The sequence below is a fragment of the Nerophis ophidion genome, linkage group LG02, assembly GCF_033978795.1.
Source record: "Nerophis ophidion isolate RoL-2023_Sa linkage group LG02, RoL_Noph_v1.0, whole genome shotgun sequence".
NCBI lineage: Eukaryota > Metazoa > Chordata > Actinopteri > Syngnathiformes > Syngnathidae > Nerophis > Nerophis ophidion.
The window spans coordinates 90,339,365-90,363,130 of NC_084612.1; the positions used below are offsets into that span (position 1 = coordinate 90,339,365).

At 44.5% G+C, this 23,766-nt stretch overlaps 1 protein-coding gene across 2 annotated transcripts in view; it reads left to right on the plus strand.

The window, feature by feature from the left end:
* LOC133548228 (NT-3 growth factor receptor-like) overlaps positions 1 to 23,766 on the plus strand; it is a 598,415-nt gene that overhangs the window by 507,218 nt on the left and 67,431 nt on the right. For both annotated transcript variants that reach the window (XM_061893541.1, XM_061893542.1), the window contains 2 exons: positions 8,102 to 8,274; positions 22,215 to 22,458. In XM_061893541.1, the coding sequence (XP_061749525.1) occupies positions 8,102 to 8,274; positions 22,215 to 22,458 (417 nt within the window). The remainder of the gene's footprint in view (positions 1 to 8,101; positions 8,275 to 22,214; positions 22,459 to 23,766) is intronic.

Genomic DNA, 23,766 nt, shown 5'->3' on the forward strand with positions numbered 1-23,766 from the left:
TCTCAATGACTTCACGGTACTCAACGTTAAATCGTCCTTGGCACCTCCCGCGGTTGACGAGAGCGAGCCCGCCGACCGCGAATGTGAATCAGGGTGACACGGCATTACACCACGCCGACTCAGCAAACCCCATTAAGATGGCGTACCGGGGCGGGGAGAGGAGTGGAGAACGGAGAACGGAGAAAGAAAAAAAAAATCACCTTGACCTCGACGGCAAGAAAAAAACCCTCTTCTTGGACGGATACAAAAATGAAAATACGACGTTTAGCCCGTTGTCTCCACATTTCCGACACAATGTGAGGTCGGGTTGAAAGGACTCGTTTATGGCCGACAAAGGGAAGAAAAAATACCCCCGAGTGGAGCTTCGCCTCAATTTATGACGACAGCACTCGATGGTATTGTTTTGGAGGCGTGCCCAGACCAGGCACACTTCCTTAAGAGTGCACTTTGATTTGGTAATAGAATTTTATCGTTATTTTACCTACTGGGCCGTACGTTTGCAGCGTCCCCACAGCACATGTTTCCGTCTCAAGGTCTTCTGCCTCCTTGTCATGTTGTCTTTTTTCATTTTTGGTGCGTTGAGGCCTTTAAAAGGGGCTCAAGGCTCAATCGCATCTATTACGGATGCAGCGATTAATCGGTAACTGAATATATTCGGCCGAATATGGCAAAAAAAGCCACATTCGGCCTTCGGTGGAATGAGTTAAAAACAAGGCCGAATAGTGGCGTGTGACGCAATTTTTTGACGCGGTGACGCAATCAACCAACGTGCTGTTACATTGGGATATGTTGTGTACCTGTATAAGTGTATGAGGTTACAATGTTGTGTACCTGTATAAGTGTATGAGGTTACAATGTTGTGTACCTGTATAAGTGTATGAGGTTACAATGTTGTGTACCTGTATAAGTGTATGAGGTTACATTGGGATATGTTGTGTACCTGTATAAGTGTATGAGGTTACAATGTTGTGTACCTGTATAAGTGTATGAGGTTACAATGTTGTGTACCTGTATAAGTGTATGAGGTTACAATGTTGTGTACCTGTATAAGTGTATGAGGTTACATTGGGATATGTTGTGTACCTGTATAAGTGTATGAGGTTACAATGTTGTGTACCTGTATAAGTGTATGAGGTTACATTGTTGTGTACCTGTATAAGTGTATGAGGTTACAATGTTGTGTACCTGTATAAGTGTATGAGGTTACATTGGGATATCTTGTGTACCTGTATAAGTGTATGAGGTTACATTGTTGTGTACCTGTATAAGTGTATGAGGTTACAATGTTGTGTACCTGTATAAGTGTATGAGGTTACATTGTTGTGTACCTGTATAAGTGTATGAGGTTACAATGTTGTGTACCTGTATAAGTGTATGAGGTTACATTGTTGTGTACCTGTATAAGTGTATGAGGTTACAATGTTGTGTACCTGTATAAGTGTATGAGGTTACATTGTTGTGTACCTGTATAAGTGTATGAGGTTACATTGTTGTGTACCTGTATAAGTGTATGAGGTTACAATGTTGTGTACCTGTATAAGTGTATGAGGTTACAATGTTGTGTACCTGTATAAGTGTATGAGGTTACATTGTTGTGTACCTGTATAAGTGTATGAGGTTACATTGGGATATCTTGTGTACCTGTATAAGTGTATGAGGTTACATTGTTGTGTACCTGTATAAGTGTATGAGGTTACAATGTTGTGTACCTGTATAAGTGTATGAGGTTACATTGTTGTGTACCTGTATAAGTGTATGAGGTTACAATGTTGTGTACTTGTATAAGTGTATGAGGTTACATTGTTGTGTACCTGTATAAGTGTATGAGGTTACATTGTTGTGTACCTGTATAAGTGTATGAGGTTACATTGTTGTGTACCTGTATAAGTGTATGAGGTTACAATGTTGTGTACCTGTATAAGTGTATGAGGTTACAATGTTGTGTACCTGTATAAGTGTATGAGGTTACATTGTTGTGTACCTGTATAAGTGTATGAGGTTACATTGGGATATGTTGTGTACCTGTATAAGTGTATGAGGTTACATTGGGATATGTTGTGTACCTGTATAAGTGTATGAGGTTACAATGTTGTGTACCTGTATAAGTGTATGAGGTTACAAGCACACACTTATTGAGATTTACTTGAGCCTTCTGTTTACATTATTAGCCTGTTGTGTAGGCTACCTGTATAAGTGTATGAGGTTACAATGTTGTGTACCTGTATAAGTGTATGAGGTTACAATGTTGTGTACCTGTATAAGTGTATGAGGTTACAAGCACACACTTATTGAGATTTACTTGAGCCTTCTGTTTACATTATTAGCCTGTTGTGTAGGCTACCTGTATAAGTGTATGAGGTTACAATGTTGTGTACCTGTATAAGTGTATGAGGTTACAATGTTGTGTACCTGTATAAGTGCATGAGGTTACAATGTTGTGTACCTGTATAAGTGTATGAGGTTACAATGTTGTGTACCTGTATAAGTGTATGAGGTTACAATGTTGTGTACCTGTATAAGTGTATGAGGTTACATTGTTGTGTACCTGTATAAGTGTATGAGGTTACAAGCACACACTTATTGAGATTTACTTGAGCCTTCTGTTTACATTATTAGCCTGTTGTGTAGGCTACCTGTATAAGTGTATGAGGTTACAATGTTGTGTACCTGTATAAGTGTATGAGGTTACAATGTTGTGTACCTGTATAAGTGTATGAGGTTACAATGTTGTGTACCTGTATAAGTGTATGAGGTTACAATGTTGTGTACCTGTATAAGTGTATGAGGTTACAATGTTGTGTACCTGTATAAGTGCATGAGGTTACAATGTTGTGTACCTGTATAAGTGTATGAGGTTACAATGTTGTGTACCTGTATAAGTGTATGAGGTTACAATGTTGTGTACCTGTATAAGTGTATGAGGTTACATTGTTGTGTACCTGTATAAGTGTATGAGGTTACAAGCACACACTTATTGAGATTTACTTGAGCCTTCTGTTTACATTATTAGCCTGTTGTGTAGGCTACCTGTATAAGTGTATGAGGTTACAATGTTGTGTACCTGTATAAGTGTATGAGGTTACAATGTTGTGTACCTGTATAAGTGTATGAGGTTACAATGTTGTGTACCTGTATAAGTGTATGAGGTTACAATGTTGTGTACCTGTATAAGTGTATGAGGTTACAATGTTGTGTAGGCTACCTGTATAAGTGTATGAGGTTACAATGTTGTGTACCTGTATAAGTGTATGAGGTTACAATGTTGTGTACCTGTATAAGTGTATGAGGTTACAATGTTGTGTAGGCTACCTGTATAAGTGTATGAGGTTACAATGTTGTGTACCTGTATAAGTGTATGAGGTTACAAGCACACACTTATTGAGATTTACCTGAGCCTTCTGTTTACATTATTAGCATATCTACTGTGGCTAAGCAGACTTTTGCCAAAAGGACAATAATTCATTTGTTGTGGGTTTATCCACTTTAATGCACTTTTTTGGAATGCATGTTTTGTTTGAAGGCCTAATATAAATGAAAAACTTTGTGCTTTTTTTGAAAAGCAAAGGCTACTGGAATATTAAAAAAAATGTCAATATTCAATAAAAAAAATACTTTATTTGAAAAACATGTCTAAATATTTATTCTAGGCTATTTATGCAATATAAATAAATAAATAATAAATGGGTTGTACTTGTATAGCGCTTTTCTACCTTCAAGGTACTCAAAGCACTTTGACACTACTTCCACATTCACACACACATTCACACACTGATGGAGGGAGCAAGGGTGAAGTGTCTTGCTCAGGACACAACGGACGTGACGAGGTTGGTTCTAGGTGGGATTTGAACCAGTAACCCTCGGGTTGCGCACGGCCACTCTCACACTGTGCCACGCCGTGAATATAATATATATATATATATATATAATATATATGAATATAAAAAAAAATTGTGAAAAACTGCATTCATTTTTCGGTATTCGGCCTTCGGCCAAGTGTTTAAATCAGTGTTTCCCAAAGTGGGCGGTGGAAAGATCTGGGGGGGCGGTGAGGAAGAAGGGGGCGGTAGGGGGGCGGTAGGGGGGCGGCAGTCCGAAGTCGAAGTCAGAAGTTCGAACGATTGTTTGACGATTTGTACACACCACGTGCAGCAGGACGAGTCAGTGGACGACGCATCAGGGTCCGCTTACCACACGCCGCTCTGGCCCAGTCAGATCCCACAGCATAGACTACAAAAGCAAAAGCTCAGGTTTGTAATTTCAAGCTTGTAATGTTCAGAATTTTATCTTATAATAAAAACCGCATTCTGGCGTTCAACATCATCTTGAGTTCAAGTCAACAGGAAATTGGGGACTCGCCAGAACGCGCCGTGTTGTGTTGAGCTGGTTAGGGTGGTGCATTCACTGATATATATTGTTACCAATGTATATAACTTTGTACCTGTGTGTGTGTGTGTGTGTATGTGCATATATGCGTGTTCGCGCGTGTGTCATTGCGTGGGTGGCGAGGGTGGCGTGCCTTAGATCACGTCCGCCACCATTTTCTGTGAGTAAATGGAAGAAAATGAATAGGTGAGAGGGTAAATTGCTCTTTTCCAATAGCAGCATACCAAATATCAAGAAAGAGGTGTTTGTTTCCATATGTGTCTGTGGGGGGGGGCACTAGGAATTCACTGGGGAGCCAAGGGGGCGCCAGCCTGCAAAAGTTTGGGAACCATTGGTTTAAAGGTTTTTCGGCTTCGGCTTCGGCCACAAATTTTCATTTCGGTGCATCCCTAGCATCTATTATTGCACCTGCAGCGCTGCCTCAAAGCAAAAGTTGCAGAGATTAAAAAAATTGGATCCACAATTATGTAACGCTCCGCCTCTTCCCGCTAAACAATGAGAGCGCGGGCAGTTTTACTCTCTGTCCTGGCGGGAAAAAAAGAATTTTGCTCAAAGACGTAGAAACTATCTGGGGGGGATTTCACACTAGCTGATTACCGTATTTCTTTGAATTGCCGCCCGGGCGCTAATTCATTTAAAACCTCTTCTCACTCCGGCGTTAACCAAAGGCATGCGGTAAATTTAGGCTTGCGCTTATAAATTTGAGTGTGATGTAAGGATACCATCATGAAAAGCACATTTATTTAAAAAAAAACAACTTTATTATGGTCTTACCTTTACTTATAAATGAAGTCCATGTGCTGCTCCTTCTGATCAAAAGCATCGATAACTTGTTTATAGAAGTCTTCCTTATCTTTCTTCAGTTTTAAAAGTCTCTCTGTCTCGATGGAGATCTTCCTTTATTACCTCCTGCTTCCATTGAAAGTCCAGTTTAGAAAACTGTTTTATTTTAGATATGTAATCCTCCATGTTAAAAGTGCAAGCGAGAGGAAAAAATAAACACACGCTGCTCACTCTTGCTGCTTGTTGTCACTTCTTCTGCAGCCGAGTAGTCGCAAGAAGGATCACTAGCGCCCTCTACCACCAGGAGGCGGGAGTCATTTAATGACTCATATTTGACACACGCAGCTACGGTATATTAATAAAACATAGCTGCGTACTGTTCTTTTTAGCATATTCAATAGCTTGGAGCTTAAATCCTACTGAATAGCTTTTAATCTTCTTCCCTTTATGCGATTTGAAATTATTGAAATCAGCCTCCTCCATTTTAAAAATGATGACAAGTGAAGTGAATTATATTTATATAGCGCTTTTCTCTAGTGACTCAAAGCGCTTTACATAGTGAAACCCAATATCTAAGTTACATTTAAACCAGTGTGGGTGGCACTGGGAGCAGGTGGGTAAAGTGTATTGCCCAAGGGCACAACGGCAGTGACTAGGATGGCGGAAGCGGGAATCGAACCTGCAACCCTCAAGTTGCTGGCACGGCCACTCCACCGACCGAGCTAAACCGCCCCAGACAATGTCTCCGGAGATGAAAGACGGTGCACCCTCGGGAAGGAATTAAGAAAGAGCGCACATCAGGCTCGGTCTTCCCTTCTTATTTACACGCTCCCTGGTGGCCTGATTGTAGCAGAACAACTTATGTCCATTGTTCAAATGTCACCCCACCAACAGAACTAGCACTTGGTCAGGGCTACTTGACCTCTTGTGTCGTGTCCCTCCCAATGCATTCAGTTTAGAGGTAACCCTAGGGCAGGGGTAGGGAACCTGTGGCTCTTTTCATGACTGCATCTGGGTCTCGGATAAATCTGAGCTGACGTTGCTTAACACGATAAGTCATGAATAATTCCACTTGTAATCACAGTGTTGAAAATAACTTTTATAAAACATTTTCATGCATTTTTAATCCATCCATCCGTTTTCTACCGCGCCTGTTCATGAAGTTACGTTAATGGTAAGAAGTTATGTATTTATTATTGATTAGTGTGGGACTTGCCCTCCTGGGGGTTCTTCAGACCACCAAGCACCGACATGAGAGCCTCGCTCAGGGTTACAATATTGTTTTATTTTTCAATAAGTCTCTCAGTTGCTTTCGTTCTCGCTCGCGTTTTGGCTCCAGCCCCAACCCCGTCTCTCCTCCTGGCTGCTGTTTATAACAGAGCGACAGGTGATTAGGTAACAAAGCCCAGGTGGGCCGTCCGCGCACCTGTCGCTGATTTCCAGGCCGGTCCTGGTAACTCCCCGCTTCGCTGCAGGCCCGCAGGCCACTCCCCCCTCCACAGTTGGCTTCAGATTAACAATGATAAAGAATAAAAGACGAATTTTACTCTAGAAATGTTGGTTTTACTTAAAAATGCACACTTTTAGTTGTGTTCAGTGTTGAAAAAATATTATATGGCTCTGATGGAAATACATTTTAAAATATTCGGATTTTTGGCTCTCTCAGCCAAAAAGGTTCCGACCCCTGCCCTAGGACATCAATTTTCCACTACAGAATCAAGCGACAAACAACCAAACCTGACAGTTGATACTGTTACCCGATTGGCTGTTACCGTGTCACTCCCACTTCCTGCCTTGCTCGGTTACCAGAGAGCGAGCGCCTTTGTCCATTTTTATTTATTTATTTATTTTTTCCCTTGGCCTCAGTCTGCACCCCCAATCCAGGGCCTAGGCTAAGACCGATCCCCCCCCCCCCTTGTTTACCTGTATCTCATCTTTTTTGTAAGGGGCGCTGGAAGCCGGCAGACCCGTCAGCGATCCTGTTCTGTCTCCCTGTAATGTTTGTCTGATCTTGAATGGGATTGTGCTGAAAATTGTAATTTTCCTGAAGGAACTCTCCTGACGGAATAAATAAAGTACTATCTATCTATCTATCTAACAAACCTTGCTTCACAACTTCCAACAAAGAACAAAAAAAAAAAAAACATTTAACATTTTATCGAACACATTTTTCAAAATATTGCTAGTCTCTATCGCGATTGCTATGGATATCGTTTTATCGCCCAGCCCTAAGATGACACTTTTAATGCAAAGAGCAACATAGGAACGGCATGGTGCAGTTGGGAGAGTGGCCGTGCGCAACCCAAAGGTCCCTGGTTCAAATCCCACCTAGTACCAAACTCGTCACGTCCGTTGTGTCCTGAGCAAGACACTTCACCCTTGCTCCTGATGGGTGCTGGTTGGCGCCTTGCATGGCAGCTCCCTCCATCAGTGTGTGAATGTGGAAGTAGTGTCAAAGCACTTTGAGTACCTTGAAGGTAGAAAAGTGCTATACAAGTACAACCCATTTATCATTTATCTTGCTCAGAAATAATTCCCAAGGACTAAACGCCGTGTAAAAAGTATAACGAGCTGCAAAAACTATGAGAATAACGGCGTCATGTGATCTTTTTTCTACCGTTTTTTTTTAGATGAAGACAATTTCATCAGGGGCGAGCTTGGCAATTGACGAGGTTGATAATGGAGGGAAAAGATTAATTTATAGCTGCTATAATTTCGAAGGAAGACGATGATAATCTTAATAGGTGTACTTTACATGAAACTTTTATGATTATCCACATTAACTACTTTCTACAGACAGTTCAGACAAGGTTTCACTGTCAGGTCTAGTATCGATACAGACCAGGCCGATTTCACGTCCCCCCTCATGGCAGGATTATAGGAAGGTGAAAGAGAGGATAACACCCCCCCCCCCCCCTTGACTGTTGTCCCACAGACGCTGAAAGACCCCAACCTGTCAGCCAGGAAGGACTTCCAGAGGGAGGCGGAGCTGCTGACCAACCTGCAGCACGACCACATCGTCAAGTTCTACGGCGTGTGCGTGGACGGCGACCCCCTCATCATGGTCTTTGAGTACATGAAGCACGGAGACCTCAACAAGTTCCTCAGGTGGGTTCTCCCGTGACACAAAAGTTGCAACGTTTGGAGTTATTTGTTTAATATTAGAACTTCTGATTTGATGTAATTTCTAGCATTTTTGCTTTGACCTAAAAAAAACACAATATTTTTAACAAAAATTAAAGGGGAACATTATCAGCAGACCTATGTAAGCGTCAATATATACCTTGATGCTGCAGAAAAAAGACCATGTATTTTTTTGACCGATTTCCGAACTCTAAATGGGTGAATTTTAGCAAATTAAACGACTTTCTGTTCATCGGTCTTTTAGCGATGACGTCACCGAGGTAACACAGCCGCCATTTTAATTTTCAACACATTACAAACACCGGGTCTCAGCTCTGTTATTTTCCGTTTTTTCGACTATTTTTTGGAACCTTGGAGACATCATGCCTGGTGGGTGTGTTGTCGGAGGGTGTAACAACACTAACAGGGAGGGATTCAAGTTGCACCACTGGCAAGAAATCTGCCGCCAGACCCCCATTGAATGTACCAAAGTGTCTTCACATTTGACCGGCGATGCTAAGACAGACATGGCACAGAGATGTATGGATAACCTGCAGATGCATTTGCAACGATAGTCAACAAAATCACAAAGGTGAGTTTTGTTGATGTTGTTGACTTATGTGCTAATCAGACATATTTGGTCACGGCATGACTGCCAGCTAATCGATGCTAACATGCTATTTACCAGCAGTGCTAAGGCAGAGACGGCACAGAGATGCATTTGCAATGATAAAGTCAACAAAATCACAAAGGCGAGTTTTGTTGATGTTGACTGTCAGCTAATCGATGCTAACATGCCACGCTAATCGATGCCAACATGCTATTTACCAGCGTTGCTAAAGCAGACATGGCACAGAGATGTATGGATAACCTGCGGATGCATTTGCAACGATTAAGTCAACGAAATCACAAAGGTGAGTTTTGTCGATGTTGACTGTCAGCTAATCCCAATCGATGCAAACATGCTACGCTAATCGACGCTAACATGCTATTTACCAGCGGTGCTAAGGCAGACACGGCACAGAGATGTATGGATAACCTGCAGATGCATTTGCAACGATAAAGTCAACGAAATCACAAAGGTGAGTTTTGTTGATGTTGACTGCCAGCTAATCGATGCTAACATGCCACGCTTATCGATGCTAACATGCTATCTACCGGCAGTGCTAAAGCAGACATGGCACAGAGATGTATGGATAACCTGCAGATGCATTTTCAACGATTAAGTCAACGAAATCACAAAGGTGAGTTTTGTTGATGTTGACTGCCAGCTAATCGATGCTAACATGCTATTTACCGGCGGTACTAAAGCAGACATGGCACAGAGATGTATGGATAACCTGCAGATGCATTTTCAACGATTAAGTCAACGAAATCACAAAGGTGAGTTTGTTGATGTTGTTGACTTACTGTATGTGCTAATCAGACATATTTGGTCACGGCATGACTACCAGCTAATCGATGCTAACATGCTATTTACGCTAGCTGTATGTACATTTGAAACTAGATACCCACATTTAATGCGAAACAAACACTTACCAATCGACGGATTTAAGTTGCTCCAGTGTCACAAGATGCGAAAGTCCTGATCGTTTGGTCCGCACATTTTACCGGCGATGCTAATAAGGCAGCCATGCTATGGGCCACTTCATTAGGTACACCCATTTTATGGCCGAATAGCGTCAATAGCTATTCGCTCAATAGTTTCAATTTCTTCTTCAATTTCGTTTTCGCTATCTGCCTCCATACTCCGACTATTTACCAGCGGTGCTAAGACAGACATGGCACAGAGATGTATGGATAACCTGCAGATGCATTTGCAACGATAAAGTCAACAAAATCACAAAGGTGAGTTTTGTTGATGTTGACTGCCAGCTAATCGATGCTAACATGCCACGCTAATCGATGCTAACATGCTATTTACCGGCGGTGCTAAAGCAGACATGGCACAGAGATGTATGGATAACCTGCAGATGCATTTGCAACGATAAAGTCAACGAAATAACAAAGGTGAGTTTAGTTGATGTTGTAGACTTATGTGCTAATCAGACATATTTGGTGGCAGCATGACTGCCAGCTAATCGACGCTAACATGCTATTTACGCTAGCTGTATGTACATTTGAAACTAGATACCCACATTTAATGCGAAACAAACACTTACCAATCGACAGATTTAAGTTGCTCCAGTGTCACAAGATGCGAAAGTCCTGATCGTTTGGTCCGCACATTTTACCGGCGATGCTAATAAGGCGGCCATGCTATGGGCCACTTCATTAGGTACACCCACGCTATGGCCGAATAGCGTCAATAGCTATTCGCTCAATAGCTTCAATTTCTTCTTCAATTTCGTTTTCGCTATCTGCCTCCATACTCCGACCATCTGTTTCAATACATGCGTAATCTGTTGAATCGCTTAAGCCGCTGAAATCCGAGTCTGAATCCGAGCTAATGTCGCTATATCTTGCTGTGCTAACCGCCATGTTGTTTGTATTGGCAGCACTGTGTGACGTCACAGGGAAATGGAGAGTCGCATCGCAAATAGCTAAAATCAAGAACTTTACAGTTTTTTTTTTAGGGATATTCCGTGAGGTGTAAAATTTTGAAAAAAACTTTGAAAAATAAAACAAGCCACTGGGAACTGATTTTTTTTATTGTTTTTAACCCTTTTGAAATTGTGATAATGTTCACTATATTGATGTTTTACTCGTTTTATAATGCATAGACTCAAAAGTGGACACAGTAACTACATAATCAGTTACTGTACTATTTAATTATAATTAATAATAGTACTAGTTAACTAAAATTACAGAAAGAAACACCATGGAGGCCTCAACAAGTTCCTTTGGTGCGTTCTTCCACGCACAATTTCTGGCTTTTTTTGTGATTGTTCCGGAAAAGTTGCGGCAAAAGTTAGAATGTTTTGTATTTTTCGTCCAATATTAGAATTTGTGTTTTTTCTATATTTGTTTTCCATGTGTTTCTTGTAAACTTGACCTCAAAAAGCCCAGAATTTCAACAACAAAAAAATACACAAAACTAACTATATTGATGTTTTACTCGTTTTATACTGCATGGACTTAAAAGTGGACACAGTAAAACTACATAATCAGTTACTGTACTATCTAAAGACCTACTGAAAGCCACTACTAGCGACCACACAGTCTGATAGTTTATATATCAATGATGAAATATTAACATTGCAACACATGCCAATACGGCCGCTTTAGTTTACTAAATTGCAATTTTAAATTTCACGCGGAAGTATCATGCTAAAACGTCGCGGTATGATGACGCGTAGGCGTGACGTCTTGCATTGTGGAGAACATTTTGTTCCAGCACCGTTCCCAGCTCTAAGTCGTCTGTTTCCATCGCATAATTCCACAGTATTCTGGACATCTGTGTTGCTGAATCTTTTGCAATTTGTTCAATTAATAATGGAGACGTCAAAGAAGAAAGCTGTAAGTGGGAAGTGGTGTATTGCGGCCGCTTTTTTCGACACAAACATGGTTTCATGGTTTACATTCCCGAAAGATGATGGTGAAGCTTTACTATGGAACAGAGCGGTCAAGCGAAGACGGTTGGATTGGACCACACACACAAAGTACAGTGTAGTATGCAGCGATCATTTCGAAAGATCGTGTTTCGAAGAGGGTCCCTTGCGAATGGCAGTGATGGGCATCGCCACCACCCGTCGACTGGTGCTGAAGAAAGGTGCAGGGCCGACCTTCAGGTTGCACAAGTACCATCAATCAATCAATCAATGTTTATTTATATAGCCCCAAATCACAAATGTCTCAAAGGACTGCACAAATCATTACGACTACAACATCCTCGGAAGAACCCACAAAAGGGCAAGGAAAACTCACACCCAGTGGGCAGGGAGAATTCACATCCAGTGGGACGCCAGTGACAATGCTGACTATGAGAAACCTTGGAGAGGACCTCAGATGTTGGCAACCCCCCCCCCTCCCCCTCTAGGGGACCGAAAGCAATGGATGTCGAGCGGGTCTAACACGATACTGTGAAAGTTCAATCCATAGTGGCTCCAACAAGTTCAAGTTCAGTTCAAAGTGGATCCAAGACAGCAGCGAGAGTTCAGTTCAAGCGGATCCAAGACAGCAGCGAGAGTCCCGTTCCACAGGAAACCATCCCAAGCGGAGGCGGATCAGCAGCGTAGAGATGTCCCCAACCGATACACAGGCGAGCGGTCCATCCTGGGTCTCGACTCTGGACAGCCAGTACTTCATCCATGGTCATCGGACCGGACCCCCTCCACAAGGGAGGAGGAGACATAGGAGAAAAAAATAAACAAATAAATACATGAAAAATGGGTTGTACTTGTATCGCGCTTTTCTACCTTCAAGGTACTCAAAGCGCTTTGACACTACTTCCACATTTACCCATTCACACACACATTCACACACTGATGGAGGGAGCTGCCATGCAAGGCGCCATCCAGCACCCATCAGGAGCAAGGGTGAAGTGTCTTGCTCAGGACACAACGGACGTGACGAAGTTGGTACTAGGTGGGATTTGAACCAGGAACCCTCGGGTTGCGCACGGCCACTCTCCCACTGTGCCACGCCGTCCCTATACGACCATACGACCATATAATCCCAGTAAAACACTATTAACACAATAAGCAGATAAGGGATTTTCCAGAATTATCCTAGTAAATGTGTCTAATAACATCTGAATCGCTCCCAGTTTATAGTCTTTTTTTCTTGTCCTTCACTCTCACTTTCCTCATCCACAAATCTTTCATCCTCGCTCAAATTAATGGGGAAATCGTCGCTTTCTCGGCCCGAATCGCTCTCGCTGCTGGTGGCCATGAATGTAAACAGTCTTCAGATGTGAGGAGCTCCACAACTGGTGATGTCACGCACACATCGTCTGCTACTTCCGGTACAGGCAAGGTTTTTTTTATCAGCACCAAAAGTTGCGAACTTTATCGTGGATGTTCTCTACTAAATCCTTTCAGCAAAAATATGGCAATATGGCGAAATGATGAAGTATGACACATAGAATGGAGCTGCTATCCCCGTTTAAATAAGTACATCTCATTTCAGTAGGCCTTTGAGGTTTGGGAGGCAACATCTTGTCCATATAGGAGGGGTTTTTTTTCTCCCTTTCTGACGTCACAAAATGAAAACACCATTAAAAAGTATTTTTGGGTGTAATAGGGCTCCTTTAAAGTACTTTGAATGTATCTTGTGCAGGTGTACCCAATACTGTGTCCAAACAAACCTTTCTTGTGTTCCAATCTTGCAAGAGCGGACGTTGCTTTTGTAGAATAATGTCAGGCTCTACCGGGGGACGTGACCTCAGATAAGCCGGGACAAAAAACGACACAGCGGCGCAAGTTTGGTAATGGAAAACTTCACTGCGCCGCTTTGTGTGCGTGTCTTTGGACTTTGATCAATACTGGAAAAAGATGACACGCCTTCATCGAGCTCGTGGATTTGTGAGGCGTTTGTGAAGATTTTAACTCAAGGGGGGGGGAAATCCTTCCTGGAATGAAAGAGAAGGCGGCGACTGATGACATTGTTTCATGGTCGGTGTAAGACGTGGCCGACGGTCACACGATAGAAGAGGCGTTATGTCGGGACTCGGCGGGAAGATTACGTCGCTAATGTCCTATTGGTTTAGTCATCGATTGGTCAGATTTGCTTGTTGGAAGCAGGAGATAGTTGGAGGGAGGCTGTTATCACCTACATGTCAAAACTTTACTTCTAAAACAGGGGTCGGGAACACTGAACACAATTAAACGTGTGCATTTTTAAGTAAGACCAACATTTCTAGAGTATAACAGGTCTCTTATTCTTTGTAATAACATTGTTATTCTGAAGCTAACTGTGGAGGGGGGCGTGGCCTGCGGGCCTGCAGCGAACTGGGGACGTGCCGGGACCGGCCTGGAAACCAGCGACAGGTGCGTAGACGGCCCACCTGGGCCTTGTTTTCTAATCACCTGTCGCTCTGTTATAAGCAGCAGCCAGGAGGAGAGACGGGGTTGGGGTTGGGGCTGGAGCCAGAGCGCGAGCGGGAACGAAAGAGAAAAATACAATTGTAAGATGTGGCCGACGGTCACACGATAGAAGAGGCGTTATGTCGGGAATCGGCGGGAAGATTACGTTGCTAATGTCCGATTGGTTTAGTCATCGATTGGTCAGATTTGCTTGTTGGAAGCAGGAGATAGTTGGAGGGAGGCTGTTATCACCTACATGTCAAAACTTTACTTCTAAAACAGGGGTCGGGAACCTTTTAGCATCTCGGAGAAGCTTTCCGCTCTGAAAGGCGAAATTATAATCAGTTAAACCCTTGACTCGGCCGGGGTTTGAACTCACAACCTACCGATCTCAGGGCGGACACTCTAACCACTAGACCACTGAGTAGGTGAGGAGTCCACCTATTCAGAACTATGAGAACAAGGATTGAGCATAACGCTGGTGTATCGACACATTTGGAAGATGTTAGCAGTCGTTCAAGTTACGCAAACGGGATAGCATCTCGGAGAAGTTTTCCACTCTGAAAGGCGAAATTATAATCAGTTAAACCCTTGACTCGGCCGGGGTTTGAACTCACAACCTACCGATCTCAGGGCGGACACTCTAACCACTAGACCACTGAGTAGGTGAGGAGTCCACCTATTCAGAACTATGAAGACAAGGATCGAGCATAACGCTGGTGTATCGACACATTTGGAAGACGTCGGCAGTCGTTCAAGTTACGCAAACGGGATAGCATCTCGGAGAAGCTTTCCGCTCTGAAAGGCGAAATCATAATCAGTTTAACCCTTGACTCGGCCGGGGTTTGAACTCACGACTTACCGATCTCAGGGCGGACACTCTAACCACTAGACCACTGAGTAGGTGAGGAGTCCACCTATTCAGAACTATGAGAACAAGGATCGAGCATAACGTTGGTGTATCGACACATTTGGAAGACGTTGGCAGTCGTTCAAGCTACCCAAAAACTGCCCGTCATGTTTGATGAGATGGGCACTCAGACTGTGGCGAGATCTGAACTGAAGCGCAAACGGGATAGCATCTCCGAAAAGCTTTTAGCTTTGAAAAGTGAAGTGAATTGTGAATTATATTTATATAGCGCTTTTTCTCTAGTGACTCAAAGCGCTTTACAAAGTGAAACCCAAGATCTAATTTTTTACATATAAACCAGTGTGGGTGGCACTGGGAGCAGGTGGGTAAAGTGTCTTGCCCAAGGACACAACGGCAGTGACTAGGATGGCGGAAGCGGGAATCGAACCTGCAACCCTCAAGTTGCTGGCACGGCCGCTCTACCAATCAAGTTATGAATTTGAATAATAGGATATTGAGACTGATTTGGTGGATTTAAAGATTCCTTTTTTTTATAAATGTCGACCTGTTGCTCAGTTGGTATGAAATTGTAAATGGGAATTTGGTGGGTAGATTTTGAAAGGAATTGTACTGTACTTCCATCCATCCATCCGTTTTCTTCCGCTTATCCGAGGTCGGGTCGCGGGGGCAGCAGCCTAAGCAGGGAAGCCCAGACTTCCCTCTCCCCAGCCACTTCGTCCAGCTCTTCCCGGGGGATCCCGAGGCGTTCCCAGGCCAGCCGGGAGACATAGTCTTCCCAACGTGTCCTGGGTCTTCCCCGTGGCCTCCTACCGGTTGGACGTGCCCTAAACACCTCCCTAGGGAGGCGTTCGGGTGGCATCCTGACCAGATGCCCGAACCACCTCATCTGGCTCCTCTCCATGTGGAGGAGCAGCGGCTTTACTTTGAGCTCCTCCCGGATGGCAGAGCTTCTCACCCTATCTCTAAGGGAGAGACCCAAACTCATTTGGGCCGCTTGTACCCGTGATCTTATCCTTTCGGTCATGACCCAAAGCTCATGACCATAGGTGAGGATGGGAACGTAGATCGACCGGTAAATTGAGAGCTTTGCCTTCCGGCTCAGCTCCTTCAACACCACAACGGATCGATACAACGTCCGCATTACTGAAGACGCCGCACCGATCTGCCAGTCGTCCTCACGATCCACTCTTCCCTCACTCGTGAACAAGAATCCGAGGTACTTGAACTATTCCACTTGGGGCAGGGTCTCCTCCCCAACCCAGAGATGGCACTCCACCCTTTCCCGGGCGAGAACCATGGACTCGGACTTGGAGGTGCTGATTCTCATTCCGGTCGCTTCACACTCGGCTGCGAACCGATCCAGTGAGAGCTGAAGTTCTTGGCCGGATGAAGCCATCAGGACCACATCATCTGCAAAAAGCAGAGACCTAATCCCGTGGCCACCAAACCAGAACCCCTCAACGCCTTGACTGCGCCTAGAAATTCTGTCCATAAAAGTTATGAACAGAATCGGTGACAAAGGGCAGCCTTGCCGGAGTCCAACCCTCACTGGAAATGTGTCCGACTTACTGCCAGCAATGCGGACTAAGCTCTCAATCAATGTTTATTTATATAGCCCCAAATCACAAATGTCTCAAAGGGCTGCACAAACCATTACGACTACAACATCCTCGGAAGAACCCACAAAAGGGCAAGGAAAACTCACACCCAGTGGGCAGGGAGAATTCACATCCAGTGGGACGCCAGTGACAATGCTGACTATGAGAAACCTTGGAGAGGACCTCAGATGTGGGCAACCCCCCCCCCCCTCTAGGGGACCGAAAGCAATGGATGTCGAGCGGGTCTAACATGATACTGTGAAAGTTCAATCCATAGTGGCTCCAAGACAGCAGCGAGAGTCCCGTCCACAGGAAACCACCTCAAGCGGATCAGCAGCGTAGAGATGTCCCCAACCGATACAGGCGAGCGGTCCATCCTGGGTCCCGACGAGCGGTCCATCCTGGGTCTCGACTCTGGACAGCCAGTACTTCATCCATGGTCATCGGACCGGACCCCCTCCACAAGGGAGGGGGGGACATAGGAGAAAAAAGAAAAGAAGCGGCAGATCAACTGGTCTAAAAAGGAGGTCTATTTAAAGGCTAGAGTATACAGATGAGTTTTAAGGTGAGACTTAAATGCTTGTGACACTGATCATACAGGGAGAGGACCGCCACAATCAGACAGTCCGTTACCCCATACTCTCTGAGCACTCCCCACAGGACTTCCCGAGGGACACGGTCCAATCCCTTCTCCAAGTCCACAAAACACATGTAGACTGGTTGGGCAAACTCCCATGGACCCTCAAGAACCCTGAACTGTATTTTGTATATTATATGATGATGTATATTTTAACTGTGGGTCCCTTTCCATAAGCTCTGTGCTTCTAGGGGTTACCTTTCTGAAGAACAGACTTTGACATTAACAAAAGAAACAATAATGTAATACAAAATTATGTCAGTGTGTAAACCTAAAATTTCTAATCTACACTTCACACTCCTGGTGTATTGGCAAATTCGGATGATGTCAGCCGTTCAAGGTACCAATAACCTGCCTGTCGTGTGTGATGGGATGGGCCCTCAGACCATGATGATTCCTGAACTAAATCGCAAACGGGATAAGATCTCGGAGAAGCTTTCCGTTCTACAATGTGAATTATGATCAATTGAAGCACCAGAAACAGACACTCAGAGTAGACAAATCCATTGGACTGCATCTACTCACCCAAAGCTAAACATCAAAATATACCGGCCGGGTTCTGCCAAGGCTGCTGATTCAAATTCCCCAAGTGAGGCCGTTGCAGTGAGACTCGGACTATGTTGAGACTAGATCACAGACGTCAACCAGCTCTGTCATCGAGGTGATAGTCTGCAGAATGAGGCCCCGGACGAAGCGACGTCCCAGACGTCCACCAGTCTGTGATTGTGGTTATCAACCGTGGTTTTTACGATCATTTTGATTTGAAACGGTAATAAAACGGCGGTTCATCATTAACATCGTTCTATCCCCTCGACGGCGGGCAATAAGTCACCAACCGCTTGTTTTTTTAAGCCGGTTTGAAGAGTAAATCTTCCCCTTTTTCTCATTCTTTTTACTGTCATTTACAGCACAATGTCAATATCAATCACCAACTCTTCCCTTCCAAAGATAGTGAGCGGGTGTTCTACTTTTCAACTGCACATGAGCCACAAAACCAAGTGACCACATGACCATGGTTGTGTTCAAGAGGACGTGCACTTATTGTGTCCACGTCCAAGCACTCCCACATAAAGTGGGACGACCTCACAACAAACTTGAAAAGTCTACCAGAATACTCTTCATTCACAATTGAAGTTGAAAAGTGGCTTTGGAGCAATCAGAGCTGCTCACACGGTCAATAAGGTGGACACTAAGTTTGACACATCAACTTAATGTGTATTTTATTCATCCATGACAGCATTTTTGTTGTATATTGTGAGGTGTGTCTGTTGAAATCATGCTTGTTTTTACAATCAATCAATCAATCAATGTTTACTTATATAGCCCTAAATCACTAGTGTCTCAAAGGACTGCACAAACCACTACGACATCCTCGGTAGGCTCAAAATCCAGGAAGAAAATTAGCAGCTCATAGTCTGGACTCATTAGGTCTTCTGACTGAACTTTCAAAATCCCTCTCAGGTTTTATAAACAATTTTCACTTACAAGTAATTTTTCGCTCCTATTGACGATTTATGTGTACGTTTGAAAAAGGCAACTGTCGGCAATTTTTTCGTTTTTAATCATTTCGTTGAATGCCACAAAAATCACTTATATCGGGCTTCACTATGTAAAGCACTTTGAGTCACTAGAGAAAAGAGCTATATCAATCAATCAATCAATGTTTACTTATATAGCCCTAAATCACTAGTGTCTCAAAGGGCTGCACAAACCACTACGACATCCTCGGTAGGCCCACATAAGGGCAAGGAAAACTCACACCCAGTGGGACGTCGGTGACAATGATGACTATGAGAACCTTGGAGAGGAGGAAAGCAATGGATGTGGAGCAGGTCTAACATGATACTGTGAAAGTTCAATCCACAATGGATCCAACACAGTCGCGAGAGTCCAGTCCAAAGCGGATCCAACACAGCAGCGAGAGTCCCGTTCACAGCGGAGCCAGCAGGAAACCATCCCAAGGGGAGGCGGATCAGCAGCGCAGAGATGTCCCCAGCCGATACACAGGCAAGCAGTACAGGGCCACCGGATCGGACCGGACCCCCTCCACAAGGGAGAGTGGGACATAGGAGAAAAAGAAAAGAAACGGCAGATCAACTGGTCTAAAAAGGAGGTCTATTTAAAGGCTAGAGTATACAAATGAGTTTTAAGGTGAGACTTAAATGCTTCTACTGAGGTGGCATCTCGAACTGTTACCGGGAGGGCATTCCAGAGTACTGGAGCCCGAAGGGAAAACGCTCTATAGCCCGCAGACTTTTTTTGGGCTTTGGGAATCACTAACAAGCCGGAGTCCTTTGAACGCAGATTTCTTGCCGGGACATATGGTACAATACAATCGGCAAGATAGGATGGAGCTAGACCGTGTAGTATTTTATACGTAAGTAGTAAAACCTTAAAGTCACATCTTAAGTGCACAGGAAGCCAGTGCAGGTGAGCCAGTACAGGTATATATGTATGTATATATGTATATAAAGGTATATACAGTACAGGTATATATGTATGTATATATGTATATAAAGGTATATACAGTATAGGTATATATGTATGTATATATGTATATAAAGGTATATACAGTATAGGTATATATGTATGTATATATGTATATAAAGGTATATACAGTATAGGTATATATGTATGTATATATGTATATAAAGGTATATACAGTACAGGCGTAATGTGATCAAACTTTCTTGTTCTTGTCAAAAGTCTAGCAGCCACATTTTGTACCAACTGTAATCTTTTAATGCTAGACATGGGGAGACCCGAAAATAATAGGTTACAGTAATCGAGACGAGACGTAACAAACGCATGGATAATGATCTCGGCGTCTTTAGTGGACAAAATGGAGCGAATTTTAGCGATATTACGGAGATGAAAGAATGCCGTTTTAGTAACGCTTTTAATGTGTGACTCAAAGGAGAGAGTTGGGTCGAAGATAATACCCAGATTCTTTACCGAGTCGCCTTGTTTAATTATTTGGTTGTCAAATGTTAGAGTTGTATTATTAAATAGAGGTCGGTGTCTAGCAGGACCGATAATCAGCATTTCCGTTTTTTTGGCATTAAGTTGCAAAAAGTTAGCGGACATCCATTGTTTAATTTCATTAAGACACGCCTCCAGCTGACTACAATCCGGCGTGTTGGTCAGCTTTAGGGGCATGTAGAGTTGGGTGTATATAAATATAATTCACTTCACTTCCCATCCGTGACACGTCACATGACAGCGACGCCATAAATGTATTATTACACTCGCTCTTTCAGCACAAAACATTTAATTGACCTAAATGTGACAGATGGAAACACAAACACAGCCTGTGCGTGCATGTGTGTGTGTTTGGGTGTGTGTGTGTGTGTGTGTGTGTGTGTGTGTGTGTGTGTGTGTGTGTGTGTGTGTGTGTGTGTGTGTGTGTGTCGTGTAATCACAGTGACAGGAAGGCGATGAGAACAGCGGGAACTTCACGCTCGGCGTTTCGGGCGCCTTGTCACGCAGAAATGTGGAAAAAAAACACCGAAACAAGCTCTGTGTGCACTTGAGTGGCAGTACCTCCAATCAACACCGGGGGGCCTCCTTGAGAACTCCTCACACAGTCAACGACGTGATTAAAAACTCTTCCAAAAAAGTTTTTCATACACAAAATTCAAATCGGAAGTGCTCGTTGTTAATGGTTACCGTGTGTGAGATCGGTAGGTTGTGAGTTCAAAACCCCGGCCGAGTCATACCAAAGACTATAAAAATCAATCATCAATCAATCAATGTTTACTTATATAGCCCTAAATCACTAGTGTCTCAAAGGGCTGCACAAACCACTACGACATCCTCGGTAGGCCCACATAAGGGCAAGGAAAACTCACACCCAGTGGGACGTCGGTGACAATGATGACTATGAGAACCTTGGAGAGGAGGAAAGCAAATGATGTCGAGCGGGTCTAACATGATACTGTGAAAGTTCAATCCATAATGGATCCAACACAGTCGCGAGAGTCCAGTCCAAAGCGGATCCAACACAGCAGCGAGAGTCCCGTTCACAGCGGAGCCAGCAGGAAACCATCCCAAGCGGAGGCGGATCAGCAGCGCAGAGATGTCCCCAGCCGATACACAGGCAAGCAGTTCATGGCCACCGGATCGGACCGGACCCCCTCCATAAGGGAGAGTGGGACATAGAAGAAAAAGAAAAGAAACGGCAGATCAACTGGTCTAAAAAGGGAGTCTATTTAAAGGCTAGAGTATACAAATGAGTTTTAAGGTGAGACTTAAATGCTTGAGCCATTACATCCCTGCTCGGAACTCAGCATCAAGGGTTGGAATTGGGGGTTAAATCACCAAAAATCATTCCTGGGCGCGTCCACCGCTGCTGCCCACTGCTCCCCTCACCTCCCAGGGGGTGATCAAGGGTGATGGGTCAAATGCAGGGAATAATTTCGCCACATTTAGTGTGTGTGTGACAATCATTGGTACTTCAACTTTAAATATTTTGTCATTTCTCGTCCTTGCTTAGTGACGCAAAAACGGATTCTGGCGTCCCTGCCATCTGCAGGCTTCACTTTACGGCAATTTTTGACCTAATTAAAGGGTCGGTAAACAAAAAAAATGCGTGTCCTTTCTGATTTCAATGAGTAAATAGACACAAAAAGTGTGTTACCGCCAACATTTAGTAAAAAAGATGAAGTATGCACATTATTTCAAGGCTTTGGCGAGCCTCATTGAGTGACGTCTCGGGCCGGATCTGACCCCCCCGGTCTTGGGTTTGACACACGTGCACCAGACTGAGCAAATGTTTGAGAATCACTTTATTTACCGTGTAGAAGTCAGGTTCTTGGGCGCTAAACCGTTTGCGACAATGTTTACGTCCGCAGAGCCCACGGTCCGGACGCCATGATCCTGGTGGACGGCCAGCCCCTGCAGTCCAACGGCGAGCTGGGCCTGTCCCAGATGCTGCACATCGCCTCCCAGATCGCCTCGGGCATGGTCTACCTGGCCTCGCAGCACTTTGTCCACAGGGACCTGGCCACCCGCAACTGCCTGGTGGGCAACGGCCTGCTGGTGAAGATCGGAGACTTCGGCATGTCCAGGGACATCTACAGCAGCGACTACTACAGGGTAAGTGGGCCGGCCCGCCGCACCCCCTCCCCCCTACCCCCGCACCCCGGTTGACGCACTACTAGCTCCTCGCTCGGGCGAACCTGACAAAGCAACTCGAAAGAACTCCTCAGGGCCTGCTAACGAGAAAAGATATTTCTAGGCTGCGTTTTTGTGGGGGTTTTTTGTGTGCTTTTGCTTCCTTCCTCCACAAAGTAGGAATATTCAGTGTTTCATCGCACCGTTTAACACAATTGGCAACTGCTCACGTCCTGAACAAGTCCTTCAGACTCCATTTTAAACACCCCAGTAAGCTTTTCCGCCATATAAGGTCAATCAATCAATCATCCATCCATCCATCCATCCATCCGTCTTCTTCCGCTTATCCGAGGTCAGGTCGCGGGGGCAGCAGCCCAAGCAGGGAAGCCCAGACTTCCCTCTCCCCAGCCACTTCGTCTAGCTCTTCCCGGGGGATCCCGAGGCGTTCCCAGGCCAGCCAGGAGACATAGTCTTCCCAACGTGTCCTGGGTCTTCCCCGTGGCCTCCCACCAGTTGGACGTGCCCTAAACACCTCCCTAGGGAGGCGTTCGGGTGGCATCCTGACCAGATGCCCGAACCACCTCATCTGGCTCCTCTCCATGTGGAGGAGCAGCGGCTTTACTTTGAGTTCCTCCCGGATGGCAGAGCTTCTCACCCTATCTCTAAGGGAGAGACCTAAACTCGTTTGGGCCGCTTGTACCCGTGATCTTATCCTTTCGGTCATGACCCAAAGCTCATGACCATAGGTGAGGATGGGAACGTAGATCGACCGGTAAATTGAGAGCTTTGCCTTCCGGCTCAGCTCCTTCTTCACCACAACAGATCGGTACAACGTCCGCATTACTGAAGACGCCGCACCGATCCGCCTGTCGATCTCACGATCCACTCTTCCCTCACTCGTGAACAAGACTCCTAGGTACTTGAACTCCTCCACTTGGGGCAGGGTCTCCTCCCCAACCCGGAGATGGCACTCCACCCTTTTCCGGGAGAGAACCAATCAATCAATCAATCAATGTTTATTTATGTATCCCTAAATCACAAATGTCTCAAAGGACTGTACAAACCATTACGACTACGACATCCTTGGAAGAACCCACATAAGTGCAAGGAAAACTCACACCCAGTGGGCAACCCCCCCCCTCTAGGGGACCGAAAGCAATGGATGTGGAGCGGGTCTAACATGATACTGTGAAAGTTCAATCCATAGTGGCTCCAACACAGCCGCGAGAGTTCAGTTCAAAGCGGATCCAAGACAGCAGCGAGAGTCCCGTCCACAGGAAACCATCCCAA